Source organism: Mytilus edulis, chromosome 7 (genome assembly GCF_963676685.1).
Source record: "Mytilus edulis chromosome 7, xbMytEdul2.2, whole genome shotgun sequence".
Classification (NCBI taxonomy): domain Eukaryota; kingdom Metazoa; phylum Mollusca; class Bivalvia; order Mytilida; family Mytilidae; genus Mytilus; species Mytilus edulis.
The window spans coordinates 45,757,791-45,772,389 of record NC_092350.1 but is presented as its reverse complement, the minus strand read 5'-3'; the positions used below and the strand labels follow the sequence as shown (position 1 = coordinate 45,772,389).

The 14,599-nt window shown below is 33.2% G+C and overlaps 1 protein-coding gene across 4 annotated transcripts; it reads right to left on the bottom strand.

Moving 5' to 3' along the window:
• Nucleotides 1–3,149: 3,149 nt before the first annotated feature.
• LOC139481592 (uncharacterized) lies at nt 3,150–12,242 on the bottom strand. Of its 4 annotated transcripts, none has more exons than XM_071265027.1 (5): nt 12,109–12,242; nt 9,142–9,212; nt 8,802–8,887; nt 8,072–8,166; nt 3,150–4,998 (listed from the first exon to the last, which is right to left on the bottom strand). In XM_071265027.1, exons 2-5 carry the CDS (start codon nt 9,199–9,201, stop codon nt 3,440–3,442), a joined length of 1,800 nt encoding a protein of 599 aa, XP_071121128.1. In that variant the 5' UTR covers nt 9,202–9,212; nt 12,109–12,242; the 3' UTR covers nt 3,150–3,439. The 4 variants fall into 4 exon arrangements, with proteins under 4 accessions (XP_071121128.1, XP_071121131.1, XP_071121130.1 ...); XM_071265030.1 differs by lacking the exon at nt 12,109–12,242 and adding an exon at nt 10,902–11,822 and having other exon boundaries at nt 9,142–9,780; XM_071265029.1 differs by lacking the exon at nt 12,109–12,242 and adding an exon at nt 11,088–11,235.
• Between the last annotated feature and the right edge of the window lie 2,357 nt (nt 12,243–14,599).

Genomic DNA, 14,599 nt, shown 5'->3' with positions numbered 1-14,599 from the left:
ACAATCAAGAATGGCTATACATTCACAAGGTATAAGTCACATATTTATATAATAAGCTTTATATTTTTCAAAAAACCGAGAATGTCATTCGACCCTTCACTTTGTTTTCCTTCATGTGTTAACACAACTTTGTTGTAGACTGAGTAGTATTTTTACTACTGTAGCTTTTCACCCGTTGAATAACGATACAATCTACAAGAAAGTCATACCGACTTCTTATGTTATTTGTTATTAAGACACGTTATGCATGAGTACTGGTACGCGTAATTAGCATTGTAATATATATCAATTATACGTTGCGAGATGTGTATATATAGATATAGGAAGATGTGGTGTGAGTGCCAATGAGACAACTCTCCATCCCAATAACAATTAAAAAAAGTAAACCATTATAGATCAATGTACGGCCTTCAACACGGAGCCTTGGCTCACACCGAACAACAAGCTATAAAGGGCCCCAAAATTACTAGTGTAAAACCATTCAAACGGGAAAACCAACGGTCTAATCTATATAAAAAAAAAACGAGAAACGAGAAACACGTATGAATTACATAAACAAACGACAACTACTGTACATCAGCATCCTGACTTAGGACAGGTGCAAACATTTGCAACGGGATTAAACGTTTTAATGGATCCAAACCTTCTCCCTTTTTCTGAAACAATAGCATAACATCACAACATAGAAAAACACACGATAAAATATCAATTGGCAGGCTTAACTCAATCAAAAGACGTAAATTAATACACTATGAACTTATAAATTTGATCTGCGATATCTGAATGTCTCTATACATCCCGCCTCAAAAGAAGATACAATTTACTTATGTTTTAATTTGCTAATGACAAAATCGATATTAGTGCCTATGTAAACTATATTAAGAGATCTAATTACAATATTGGTACGATAACCCTTACTTATAAGTTTGTTTAAAAGTTCGATAAGTTTACACTGATCACATAGTGATTTCCTCGCTTTAAGTACAATATTACCATAAAATTTAGGATGTGAAATACCATTTTTAATAAGTTTTCTACAGGTGCAGCCATATGTCTTAATTATTATTTTATCAATTCAAAACTAAGAGGATATGATTTGAAGGTATCATATATGATTAAAACGTACCGAGTTTGAGTTGATGGTAACGTAAGAACACACTACGATACATTTATATCATAAAATTGCTCTTAGTATAATATATAGTTACACATCTCAATAATCCAGTTTTCTAATAAAAAAAAACATCTTTATTTTTGTAATCATTATGCTTGCTGAAAAAGTTCTCTAAATTTGTTTGCTTGTCTTTGCGGGTTCCAAATGTGAAAAGTTAAAAGGAACAGAAAAAAAGGGATATCCTTATCCAGAATCAAACCAAAAATTACAGCAGGAAGAGATTTTGTGAGGACGTTACAACATTCAAATCCCCACCTAGAAAGAAAAGTCTGGAAAAATGACTTTACTGAGCAGCAGCCATAAAGGATATTTACAATGTGAATGGCCGGGGCTAGGAACAATTTTGGAAAATCAAGAAAATGGAACGTCCTACAGTTGTAACCTACTAACACAACAACACACATCATCCCAACCAACAGATAAACATGTAAGACCAGACATGGAAATATTAACTGACAGTGAGTCCTTTTTCCAAGAGCAGGACGAAGCCAGGGATGAGGTAGGGACAGAAGAAAACGCTGATACCAAATTTAAAAAATTGGCTTACGCAACACAGATTTTACCAGCGGTTCTGGATGACCTATCTGAGATAGATCGCGATGATTCTTTTATTAACTTTATGAAACTGATCCACGAGAACAAATTTCCAAAGGATAATATTATATTTACGCTTGTGACCTTGTCCAAATGTACGAGACAAATGAGGTATTCAAAGGACACTGCGCAATTTTTGGTGTATTTGGTGGACGTTTTATAACATTCATGTTTGGTCTTAGAAATGAAACAACATACCTACAAGGCGAGAGTCAACTACTAGATCCAATACATTCAAAAAACCCTGTCCAAGTTACAACAGTTTAAGAGACATTAATCCATTAGGAAATAATTTTGAAACTGAAATGCCGCCCGGAATACTTACATCAATGATAAATATGAAAATCCGACACAAACCAAAACAACAAGTCTTTCGTGTTGATTGATGTTCGGTGGCAAAAAGGTGAGAACAAGTTGAGATGTGGACTTGATAGGTTTTGAAAAGGGGGAAACATTAAAAGAGGGACAGATACTATGAACTTAACAAAGTTGATGGTGCTATAGAGCCTTCTAAAATATATGCCTCATTATATTGATGAAACCAGTCAAGAAAACAAAACTATTGTCGATGATGCTCTTTTAGCGGATTTGGCTATACTTTATGGTTTCTAAAATATCTCTCACTTAATCATACTTGTTATTTTTAAGTCATATATGTCCCTTCTTAACCATACATTCTTAATTTTGTTGCGACAATTTGATAATAAGTACAGTTATAAAGTATTTTACTTTTTAGGATTAATCTATATATCACTGAGATATTAATGTCAGAATTGTGCACGGTTTGCTACTTCAGTGTGCCATTAGGAGCAATCAATATCAAATACCACCAACTTCAAAAGCACAAAGATGAAATATTGTTTGACTTTGCATAAATTGCCAGTTAGTGCAACTCTAGATCTGCGATATCTGTGAACATACAGATACTAATTTGCATTTTTCGTGGCTGATCGAAAATGCGTTTTCACACTTTTTTACACAAAGAACCGACATAAAACATTTGTTTAACACCGCCGCATTCTGTATGTATGTGCCTGTCCTAAGTCAGGAGCCTGTATTTTAGTTGTTGTTAGATGCTGCGTTACATATCTGTTTTTCGTTCACTTTTTTTTAACATAAAGGAGGCCGTTATAGTTAGTTTTCTCGTATGATTTGTTTTACATTTGTCATTTCTGGGCTTTTACAGCTGACTATACGGGATGGGCTTTGCTCATTGTTGAAGGCTGAAATGTAACCTATAGTTGTTAATTTCTGTGTCATTTGGCCTCTTGAGAAGAGTCGGCAATCATACGCACATCTTTTTTTTTCTATATTTAGAACTATACAAACCTCGTTATGCTGAGTAGCTACTACAAAACATGGTTGAAATAATAACGTTGAGAAGATTTTTATATACATTTTACTTAAACAATTAGGTCGGTAAATTTATGAAATTCTATGGATGCATGATTTTTGTTTGTTTCCTGTATTGGGAGAATTAATGAATAATAAGCGCTGGTTTCATATCATGAGTAATATCGAAGATTCTTGTAAGGTACACAATAGACTTCAATTGTCATGGTCTGGTCTTATTCGATGATTACTACATGTATTTCAATCAACAATAAAGGGGGATTATCGAGAAACTATATCCCTCCACAGTGAAAGGCGATTATCGAGAAACTATATTCTTTATGGATGACCGTAAGGTATAAAATAAGTGTCAGTTCCGATTTCTTTAGTCAATCCTGTTATTCCAGTCTCTGAAAAAAAGCGACATTTTGTTACTTTATTCTCTATCCCATGATGGAAGGTATATGCAACACAGTGCTCATCATTAAAACATAACCTATAACATCCGTCTGGGGTATTTATATTTTTTGTGTCCGTATCCGATGACCGCTGAGCGCCCACAACAGTTGTGTTTATCATTATCATCCTACTATTGATTTTTGATATGAACATCATTGTTTCCCATTCTTTATCTGTTTTATCAGTCTCAGCTCTTATTCTATACGACGTGTCAGAGTCATTCTTAAAGACGTTATTAAACATATGACAGACCAGGTCAGCAGTGACACACAACGGACATATTGTTATAGCTTCACAGTCACTCAGCTGAAGACACGTGTCGATGCACTGACGATTTGTTGAGACTTTCTGTTCCTTAAAGTGTGCGAATAGTCTTGTTTTCTTCAAAACTAAACCTGGAGGTGGTATCTCACATGAATCTAGCTGCCCAAGATCTTTGAGATATTCACAGTATTCGGCTTTATTCTTTTCAATGTTTAACGATATTCTTTGGTAGTTTACATTTAAACCTGCCATATAGGTTTCAGTGAATAAGTTGTCAATTGACTCTAGTTCATACTTCATAGGGACTGGACTCTCCTTAACGTTGGATGCCCAGGTTGTTGCATCGCCGTTTGCTGGAGGTGGAGCACCTACGGTAATGGTTTTCGTTTCAATATCTTTTGAAATCTTTTCGACTTTTTCTCTTTCTTCTTTTGCAATATTAAATCCTAAGCCGACATTAATCTTGGAAAAGATCTCACCAAATATGCCGAAATTAAACCCTTTACGCTTTTCAGAAATAAATGTTTTAGTTTTCATTTTATGTTCGAATGTATATCTCGCGCCAAACGTAGTATAAATTTGAAAATGAGTCCCGTAAGTTTCGAAAAAATTAAAATACATTTGTTGCTCGTCGGTTGCTGCAAGCTTACGTATCCATCTTAAGAAAGAGTCGGAAAACGGAGGAGCATTATCCGTCATAAGTTTACTGAAATAGTAATTACATTCAGCAGTAGAAAGTATGTAAACTGACTTACTGTTCGATAATTCATTTGATGAATCCTGATACCCACCACTAGCTTTAAATTCTCCTCTAAATTTTGATTTTTTGCCACCTGACGATTTTGTCGGTGGACTTGCTTTTACGTTTGCGGAGATTGACAACGATTCTATGAATTCATATCTTGTTTGTATCGTTTTAGAAGTAAAGTCCGTTATACAGGAAACATCCGGAACGATAACCAATCCTCTGGGAATAAAGTACCTACAATCTGAAGTCTGGAGGCCTTCACTATAATCTGCTTTAAAAATTGGCAAAGTGAATCCTGGGTCATGTCCTATATTGAGTGGATATCCTTTTAAAATGTTATATCCAAAGAAAGCATAGTCCACATCGGGAAATGTCCGTTTGAATTGAGTTCCCTGACATTTCTGTAAGCGATCTTCATTCCTCATACCTGAAAGATATGGTAGTAAGCTTAATAACAATCGATCCTTTTCAAAGAAAAAAGTGCCCAAATATCACAATGGCATGAAGTTCAATGAAGCTATTTAAATCCAAAAGATAAACCTTTTACAATAACAAGTCATTACCCTCCACCTAGTAACACCAGAAATTAGTTTTCGACAAGCAGGTACTACATAAGTATAGTTAAATAATTCTTTGATATTAAAATAAAAACTAGAGGCTCTAAAGAGCCTGTGTCACTCACCTTGGTATATTGACATATCACACAAAGCACACCAGCATTGTAGACCATGACAAAATTTTCTGTTTTGTTGATCTTGTATTACTGATCTTTTAGTCTTTTTAGATTCTTTGACTTATTAATAGATCTTGCCTTGCTGATCATTTTTGTGGTTTAGAGTGTTTTTATCTATCATTATGAGGCATAATAGAAGAAAAATATTTCTTTCTAAATAACATAGATTTAATGATAAACGGCAAAAATGAAAAAAAAAATATCGTAAAATTTTACATTATGGGCAATAACTCCTATAAGAATTTGTCTTACAATTTTAACGTATATATGGACAGTTGGTAGAGCTAATTTTTCTGAGCATATTTTTTCCTTTCAGATCATCTCTATCTATAACGGTTAAAAAAGTAATAGACAAAACTTGCTTTTTACCCCTATGTTCTACTTTTAGCGATGTCAGATCAATTGTTTGGTAGACAGGGTTATCTGACATTTTTTTAGCTAGATACCTTAATAATGATTGTGGCCAAGTTTGGTTATATTTGTCTTATTTGTTTCAGAAGAGAAGATTTTTTTGTAAAAAATTATAAAGAATTACAAAAAAAATGTCAAAAATTTCTACGAAGGACAATAACTCCTATTGGGGTCAATTGACCATTTTGGTCATTTGACTTATTTGTAGATCTTACTTTGCTGAACAGTTTTGCTGTTTATAGTTTATCTCTATCTATAATAATATTCAAGATAATAACCAAAAAATGTAAAATTTCCTTAAAATTACCAATTCTAAGACAGCAACCCTATCAACAGGTTGTCAGATGCATCTGATAATTTTAGGGCAGATAGGTCTTGACCTGATGAACTTTTCCATACCGGTCAAATTTGCTTTAAATGCTTTAGTTTCAGAATTATAAGCCAAAAACTGAATGTTATCCCATGTTCTGTTTTTTAGACCAGGCTCAGGCTAGCAGCCACTCGCGAGTGGCTGCTAGCTTGAACCAGGTGTTTTTTTAGATGGCCATATTGGTTGATGGGCGGGGTATTCGGTTATATTTTTTATTTTGAACTAAAAATCCTAAGGCTGATTTAGGCCAAGTTAGGTTTCATTTGGTCCAGTAGTTTCAGAAGAGAAGATTTTTCTAATAGCTAACGGATGACGACGACGGTCGACGGACGCCAGGTGATGAGAAAAAATAGAAATTAAAGTGAGTTTAAAATATGAAGGTAATATTAGTTATCTTGGTGTAATCAGGGGTGTACAGAATTTTACACCGTTGTTGAAAATTCATACACCCTGAGGCGCAGCCGAATGGGTGTATGAATTTTCAACAACGGTGTAAAATTCCGTACACCCCTGATTACACCAAGATAACGAATTTATTTCTTATGAACAATTCCTTTATCAGGAGGATGTAAAATTGTAAAAATGGTGATAAAAATTTTCCAGCGTAATATTTTTTCAATGTCCATGTTGCCGCAAATTGTCAAATACTTTTTTACTTTATTTTTGGAAAAATTCAGAAAATTTTTGTGTTCTTTTGAGTTTACAAATTTTAATTTTTTTTTTTTTTTTTTTATGTTTTTTTTGCATTTTCTTAACATTTTTTTCTTTATTTTGGCAAAATTTTATTTTTTAATATTTTTTTAAAATTTTGGCAAAATTTTATTTATCCCCGGGTGAACAAAGGTGGGGTGTTATTTACACCGGGGTAGTCAACCAATCAGATTGCAGTATTTTTGCTGCATAAGAAATAATGGAAAGTATTTGCTGTATTCTGTTACACGCAAGATTTACCCAGAGCACCTGATATAAAAATATAAAGGTGTGGAATGAGCATATTCTAGTATTTGTAAAAATCTTGTATGTAAATAAACTCATGTTTAACGCCGCCACATTCGGTATGTTTGTGCCTGTCCCATGTCAGGAACCTGTAAATCAGTGGTTGTAGTTTGTTGATGTGTTTCATATTTGTTTTTTTTTAGATGGCCATATTGGTTGATGGGCGGGGTATTCGGTTATATTTTTTATTTTGAACTAAAAATTTTATTGCTGACTATGCGGTATTGGTTTTGCTCATTGCTGAAGGCCGTATGGTGACCTATAATTGTTAATTTCTGTGTCATTTGGTCTCTTGTGGAGATTTGTCTCATTGGCAATCATACCACATCTTAGATACCAGGATTGAAATTTTATATTTGCGCCATACGATCGTTTCATCTCATCAGTGACGCTCGAATCAAAAAATGTTAAAAAGGCCCGATAAAAGTTGAATTGCATTGAGGACAAAAAATTCCAAAACAGAGTCACAGAATATGATATAAATTTATCTGCCTTCATTTATATCTTTAACAAATCAAAACAAATCTTTCCACGTTTTATAAAAAACAAAGACATACTTCAACATGCGTTTTGTATTAAACTAGAGACATCTAGCTTCACGATGGACAAGAGAGTTCAAAACCAAATCAAACATGGAATAGGACTGCAACGAAAGGAAAATTCAAAAGGAATGTCCTTCATCAAACGGGAAAATCAAGCTCAAACACATCAAACGAACAGAAAAAATGCCATATTCTTGATGCGGTACAGGCATTTCCGTATGTAGAAAATTGAAGATTGACAGGATTTAAAACCTTTCTTGCAACTGTTTGATAGTCACATAGAATTTCAAGGTATGACAACAATGTGTGAGCAAGAAAAACACACAGAGTTAAGAAAATTGCAATCAAACTGGTGATAAGCGGAAATGCTCTGATCGTTGCAGAAAGGAATGGAATTATTGTTTGGCAAAACATCATTCTAGAAACTAAACACTACATAGGCACTTACCGACATTTAAGTCCATGTTTTGAAATGAACTGGCTAGCAGCTTTTCTGCATTACTTCCAATGAGTGTTTGTTTTTCATCATTGTTTTTTATTTCACTACAAATGAAGACCAGGAAACGTGTCAGGATAAACAAAAAAAACAGAAGCATTACATCGAAAACATTACATGTACTTTGGCATATGTCTCCTCAAAATCATGATCCCAAAAAGTAATTAAATGCCATGACAAATTTTATAAGAAAGACCATGACTCCAATATGCAGAATGAACACCAATGATGTATCTGCCCTAATTGGAGAAAAAACAAATGATTTTCTAAGCCTGTGTTTTTTACTTTGACTGTTAATGAATTACAATTTGTCATTCGGTCAATTTTTTAGTGACAGAATTTGAAGCTATGTTTCGATTAATCTGATTCACATTGATATTAGGTTCGGAAAAGCAGAGAAACAAAGTAACACAGGACGTTCAAAGTTCATTATCACTCAAGAAGATTTCTCCCATTACAAGTTTCACTTCCTTAAAGGTCCACACTATGGAGCATCTTTATCTGATTGTTACAAATAATTTTTTAGTTCCTTCTAAAGACCTTCAAACAGTTGCTATTATATAAGAACAACTATGAAGACACTATTACTTTGTTCTATTGATTATTGCTGTTGACCTTCAAACACGCATCTTAAATTAAAGTGTCATTTAGGTGGCGTGATATCCTTGCTCTTAGTACTTACTTTGTTTGAGAAATGGAATAAGCTATATAACATGCCAATACCAGTACGACACCTCCAAGGACAATCTTTATCAATTTGTAAAGCTTCTGGAATAAATAATAGTATTTGGTAGTTTTAGAGGGCAGTCAGCTAGATAATGACATCAACCATGTAATCTAAATCAATCTATAGATTCGAACTTTTTCATTATAGACTGTATATGTAATCTTGATATTTAGATCTTCTCGATGCTCGTCCAAGATGAAAATGTTAATAACGCTGATTAACTTGTGTTTGAGTTCATTTGCCGTGGCAAAAAATACATTCTACATTACATACAAATTAAAGTTCAAAGTTTTACCTTTTTAATTCCATGCTGTTTCTCGCTGTGTAGTGGTAAATTTGATGACGTTGCTTCCATGTCTTCACCGTCTATAGATATTGAACATAAAATAATATGATTTTAACAACAACAAAAATGTGTACGCAATTTATTTTCTTGTCAATCTCCAGCTAGCTATATTTTTATTCAATACGTAATATCTCAATAAAATGCTCAAAAGCAGTGCGTATTTAGATATGATTGCATTGATCAAACCCTGAATAGTTAAAGGAAGTATGGACACTACATTCCAGCTTGATATAGCTCTGAATTTGGATTAGGATTGAATATTTGAAACATCATAGGTTTCTGACACAGATAGTTATTAATGTGACCAAAGAGATGAAAAGTTTGGCATCTTCGCCATCTACGGGGTTACGATCCAATCCCCTTGTCTTCACAATGAGCAGATTTCAAGGGTAAAGAAGGGTCGTAGCCTCTGTATCGAAAATGACCATTTAGACAATTTGGTGTAATTTACTGAGAGCTGGCTTAATCCATTTGTAAATGATACCGACATTTCAATAGCATCATAAAACATGTTTCGTAATGATAGAACTAATCGCGTCGGCGGTTGCATGGAAGCGTATAGCACAAGGATAATAGTCAGGGCCGTAACTACCTATGAGGCAGGGGAGGCAGTTGCCTCCCCAGAAATTTCTACGCCAATTTTTTTTTTTTGAGGTAATAAAATGAAATATGTACACGAAGAACTTAAATTTATATTATAAACAACATAAGTTTCAGTTGTAACAGTGTTATCATGATACGTAATATATCTGTCATTTTCAGGATTTTTGATCGAAAGTTAACAGTTTAAGTATAGTTTTATTTATTTTTTCGTGTGCCTCTGTCTGTTATTCAGAATATATATTCGTACGAGAACACATATGAAACTTTGCTTTCGACAATTTTGAAAAAACTTAACTATTCACATTCATTTAGGGGCTCAATTAAGCAAAGGAAGTTCCCTTCGTATTGTGAATCTTTTATGATATCGGAAATTCGTTACTGGGTGAATTAGCTGTTGGATCGTTTTTGTTTTGTTTACGTCTCTCGATCGTGCAAGAACATTATGGTCAATGCCTTAGTAGTTAAACACTCCCATTCGTTGTAGCAGGGACTTTCTATACTAAGTATATACTTAGAATAGAAAGTCCCTGGTTGTAGTTATATACATGTCTGTTCAGCTTACAACGATATTGAAATTCAAGGTCCTCGATAAAAAAAAATATCTTGCGTTCTATGATCTCGGTTTATATGTTATTTTAAGACTTACCAGTTTGATTTCTAACAAAATTATCTTTAAATACAGATAATAATTGTTTGCATAAAAATTGATTCCAGGATCCAGCGATACTGATGTTTTCTTAAAGTAAGGAAATAGAAGGAAACGGGTTATTTTTAGACATTTTACTGAGAGAAAAAAATCGGCGGCCGCGGTCACAATGTATTTAATGTTAATAATTATAGGTCAAAGTACGGCCATCAAATTGGAGCCTTGGCTCAACCCGAACATCAATCTCAGGCACAGATAGCTTGTTTTTGCATAAAAATTGCTTCCAGGTTCAAGCAATAGATTATACTGATGTTTCTAAAAGTAAGGAAATCGAAGGAAGACGGGTGAATTTTAGCCATTTCACTGAGAAAAAAAATCGGCGGGGACCTCAATCGGCGGCCCTCAAACCCTGCCTCCCCTGAATTCGAACCCTAGTTACGGTCCTGATAGTTAAGCGTACTATATAAAAGAAAATAGTATCTGCGTCCATGTACCGACTTGCAATCCGGTTGCTTCAAATGTGTTTGGTTAGAAATAAATTACCACTACTAAAAATAAACCATTTTCATGTTGAACATGTTGAACATTTTACATACCCCAAAATAGTTCAAAACGAACTTTTGATAATTTTTATCATTCAATTCACCTTGCGCTTTCTGCAAATAAAGACATAGTTCAAACTGGTGATTTAAATATAAACCAAAATATTAAAAATCACAATGACAAAATTACTTCCTCAATACAGCCTGTAGTTAATTTATGAAAACACGTATTTCACTGAAAATAGCTCTCTATTTTACATGTAATTATTGTAAGTTTGTTTACTCTGATATCGGTCAATCCCTTATTGATGAAACGCGTTATAATTTTAATACGTACATGTATACCGCAGTGGTAAAATTGTAACTATCTACAGACAACGCGTTTGAGATATAAATTGGCAATTGGGGCTCTTTGTTCGTCACAGGTGATGTGGAAAAAATTACATTAACATTTCAAAAGTTATTTTGGAATTCGCAGGGCAATCTGTTTATATATGTAAAAAGCCGCCCTCCATAACTATCAAATTAAAAAATATCCTAAAGAAAAATTTATGTCCCATGAGAACACTCCCTATCAGTGGGAGGGGGTAAAAGAGGGGCGAAAAATACAAGAGGGACATTCAAACTCATATATCAAAAACAATCTGTCAACGACATGGTTAAAAAAGAAGAAGAAAACAGACAAACAATAGTACACTAGACACAACATAGAAAACTAAAGACTAAGCAACACGAACCCTATCAAAAACTTGGGAGACCTGAGGTGCTTCGAAAGGGTAAGCAGATCCACATGTGGAACCCGTCGTGTAAGAAATAAAAGTAATATAGCTGTTGAAAACGATTATAAAAGAGGGACGAAAGATACCAAAGGGACAGTCAAACTCATAAATCTAAAACAAACTGACAACGCCATGGCTAAAAATGAAAAAGACAAACAGAAAAACAATAGTACACATGACACAACATAGAAAACTAAATAATAAACAACACGAACCCCACCAAAAACTAGGGGTGATCTTATAACATGTATAATGTCCGGTCCATCTGCCAGATATGTGTTTTTATCATTGAGGAAAAGTGGATAGTTTTATATATTGAATTAATCTTGGCTGCAATTGTACTTACCGACCAACAGATTATTTCCTGTAATGAAGGTCTATACAACTTTCTGCAGTAAACTACTCTTGAGAAATGGGAATTACTTTACGTTATTTTCTCGAAAACCCGATATCTAAAAATAGCATCATCTTACACACCTGAAGATACAATAGTTTGACACAATTTGAAAATGACTAATTTCTATTTTTAAGTCATGTGAAACGAGACAAATAAGTGAAGAAATAGACCCATAATATTTTGTTTTAAAATTTTCATGTGTTCCTATTCGTTAACTGAATTTTTCTCAATTAAATTAAAGGTAAAGAGACTACCACTTCAACCTAAACTACTTTAAATAGTATACCCTTATTAGATAACGACTATTTCACTTCAACAGTAGATGAGGGTTATCTTGTTTTCCCGAAAAGAAAAATTTTGATCACCAATTTGATGAGAAAAAAATATTGTGGTCAAGCAGATGACAAAAAAAAAATATTCTGAATCCAGTGTTTTTCCCCTATAACTTATTGTGTTATATTTTGTTCAATTGACACAGAGGAAAAATAAAAACGTAAAATCCCTCATCAAATGACAAAATTAAAACCTAGTTCATGCATTTTTGTACGTTGAAAATGGTGGATTAAACGTACTTTTATAGCTAGTGAAACCTCTCTCTTGTATGAAAATCGCATAAAATTCCATCTTATTGCCAACGATGTGTTAATACAACAAACAGACGAAAAAAGGAGCAAGATATCAGTCAACATTGTGTTATAATCTTTAATCACCATAAAAGCAAACAAATATTTAACAAATAAACACAAAAGGGCATAAATACAAAGCATATAAGCACAAATGAAAGACAAAAATACAAAAAATTTACCATAGCGCCATTTTGAAATAATGACGGGATGTACAAGAGCCGAGTCAAGTCAAATGGATATCACAAAAAATACACAAACAGTTGAAGTAATATTCAAAAAGACAAATAAAATTATTTAATTATTAGGCCAAATAAAAAAGTATGTGTGGTTCCAGTTACATCTGAAAAAAAGTTAGGGTAGGTAGGTAGGGATTTTTTTTTACATTGAGTCTATGGGAGCAACATTCTGACTTTAACAGTGCTTAATGAAAAATGACAATAAAATCTTTAGGGTAGGCTATTTTTAAGCCGAAAAAGTAGGGACGGTAGGGTTACTGGAACCACACATATATTTTTATTTAGCCTTATTAGAATTGTTTTTATAGTTACTGAGTAAGGAAAATATTTCTATATATTTTTATCTTTTACACTAGTCGTGAAAGACAATTTACAGTAAGGTCCCTTTCAGATATAAACTAGGTCTTTATATTGTTCATTTTTACTTATTTATTTGTTGTATTTGTTTGCTGAAACATCAACTGTTTTAGGATTTTTGACTTTAAGCAGTCAAGTAAAAATAAAAATCACTTCGAACGCATTGGATATAAAAAGATTTAATTAGGGGTGGTTTTTTGTTTGTTTTTTTTTTTGCGTTTTTAAACATGTATCTATCATGAAGACATAATCATGCTTCCATTGAAAACTTGCCTAACAATACATTCTGATTAAACATAAGAAGAATACTGGCAAAGATGTATCACAATGATACGTAAACATATGGTAGGTCTGATGTTCTTTTGTGTTGAAATAAAAAAGTAAAATAGAAAAATTACCATGAAAATATAAAACGGAACGTCAATTATCAAATGTCAAAATCAAAGGCTCAAACACATCAAACGAATGGAAAACAACTTTGTACAGGCATTCCCTTGCGTAGAAAATTGTAGATTAAATTTGTTTTTACAGCAAGCTCATTCAACCTCTCACTTCAATGACAGTTGTTTTAAATTCCATTATAATAACAACAATGTATCAACAAAATAAACAAACAAAAACGGTAAAATGTCATAAATTGGGGCCCTAACGTTGTGTTATAATCTTAATTACTATAAAAACAAATAAACTATGTCAATAAAGAAAACAAAATAGCTAGAGCCAAAGCACATAGTCGAACATGAAAGACAAGGATACAAAAAAATGGCCATAACACAATAACATAATGGTGGCATATATGAATACCAAGCCATGCCATAACTTTTACCAAACATGGACTAGCCGTTCAATACCATCAGCTGCAAAAGACTGCATATTTATTTTAAGAAGCACATAAAAACGGTCCATAGAGGGTTAGCAGGAATGAGAACCATTAGAATTGAGAGATAAAATAAAAACGAAAAAAGTACAGATAGCATCTTAGAAAAACTTTGCACAATATAGCATTAAACATAAATTATATTGAGATGATTGGTATGCTGTGCTAAGGTTCTAAATTATGATCGAAATATTTATCAAGTACGTCATTATAAAAAAAAACCTTCAAGGTGCATTTACCTATGACTATTGCATAATTATGAAAACATGATATCACTTTACAGCATTAACAATAAAAATTTATTGCTCTCTTTAAATGGACAAAAAACATGAATCACCTTTAAA

Bases quoted from the DNA above. Each gene is read 5' to 3' on its own strand.
- LOC139481592 (XM_071265027.1), bottom strand. From the start codon at position 9,201: ATGGAAGCAACGTCATCAAATTTACCACTACACAGCGAGAAACAGCAT. The intron at 8,888-9,141 runs GTAAAACTTTGA...TATTTATTCCAG, and splicing joins AACAGCATGGAATTAAAAAG to AAGCTTTACAAATTGATAAA. The intron at 8,167-8,801 runs GTAAGTACTAAG...CTTCATTTGTAG, and splicing joins TATTCCATTTCTCAAACAAA to TGAAATAAAAAACAATGATG.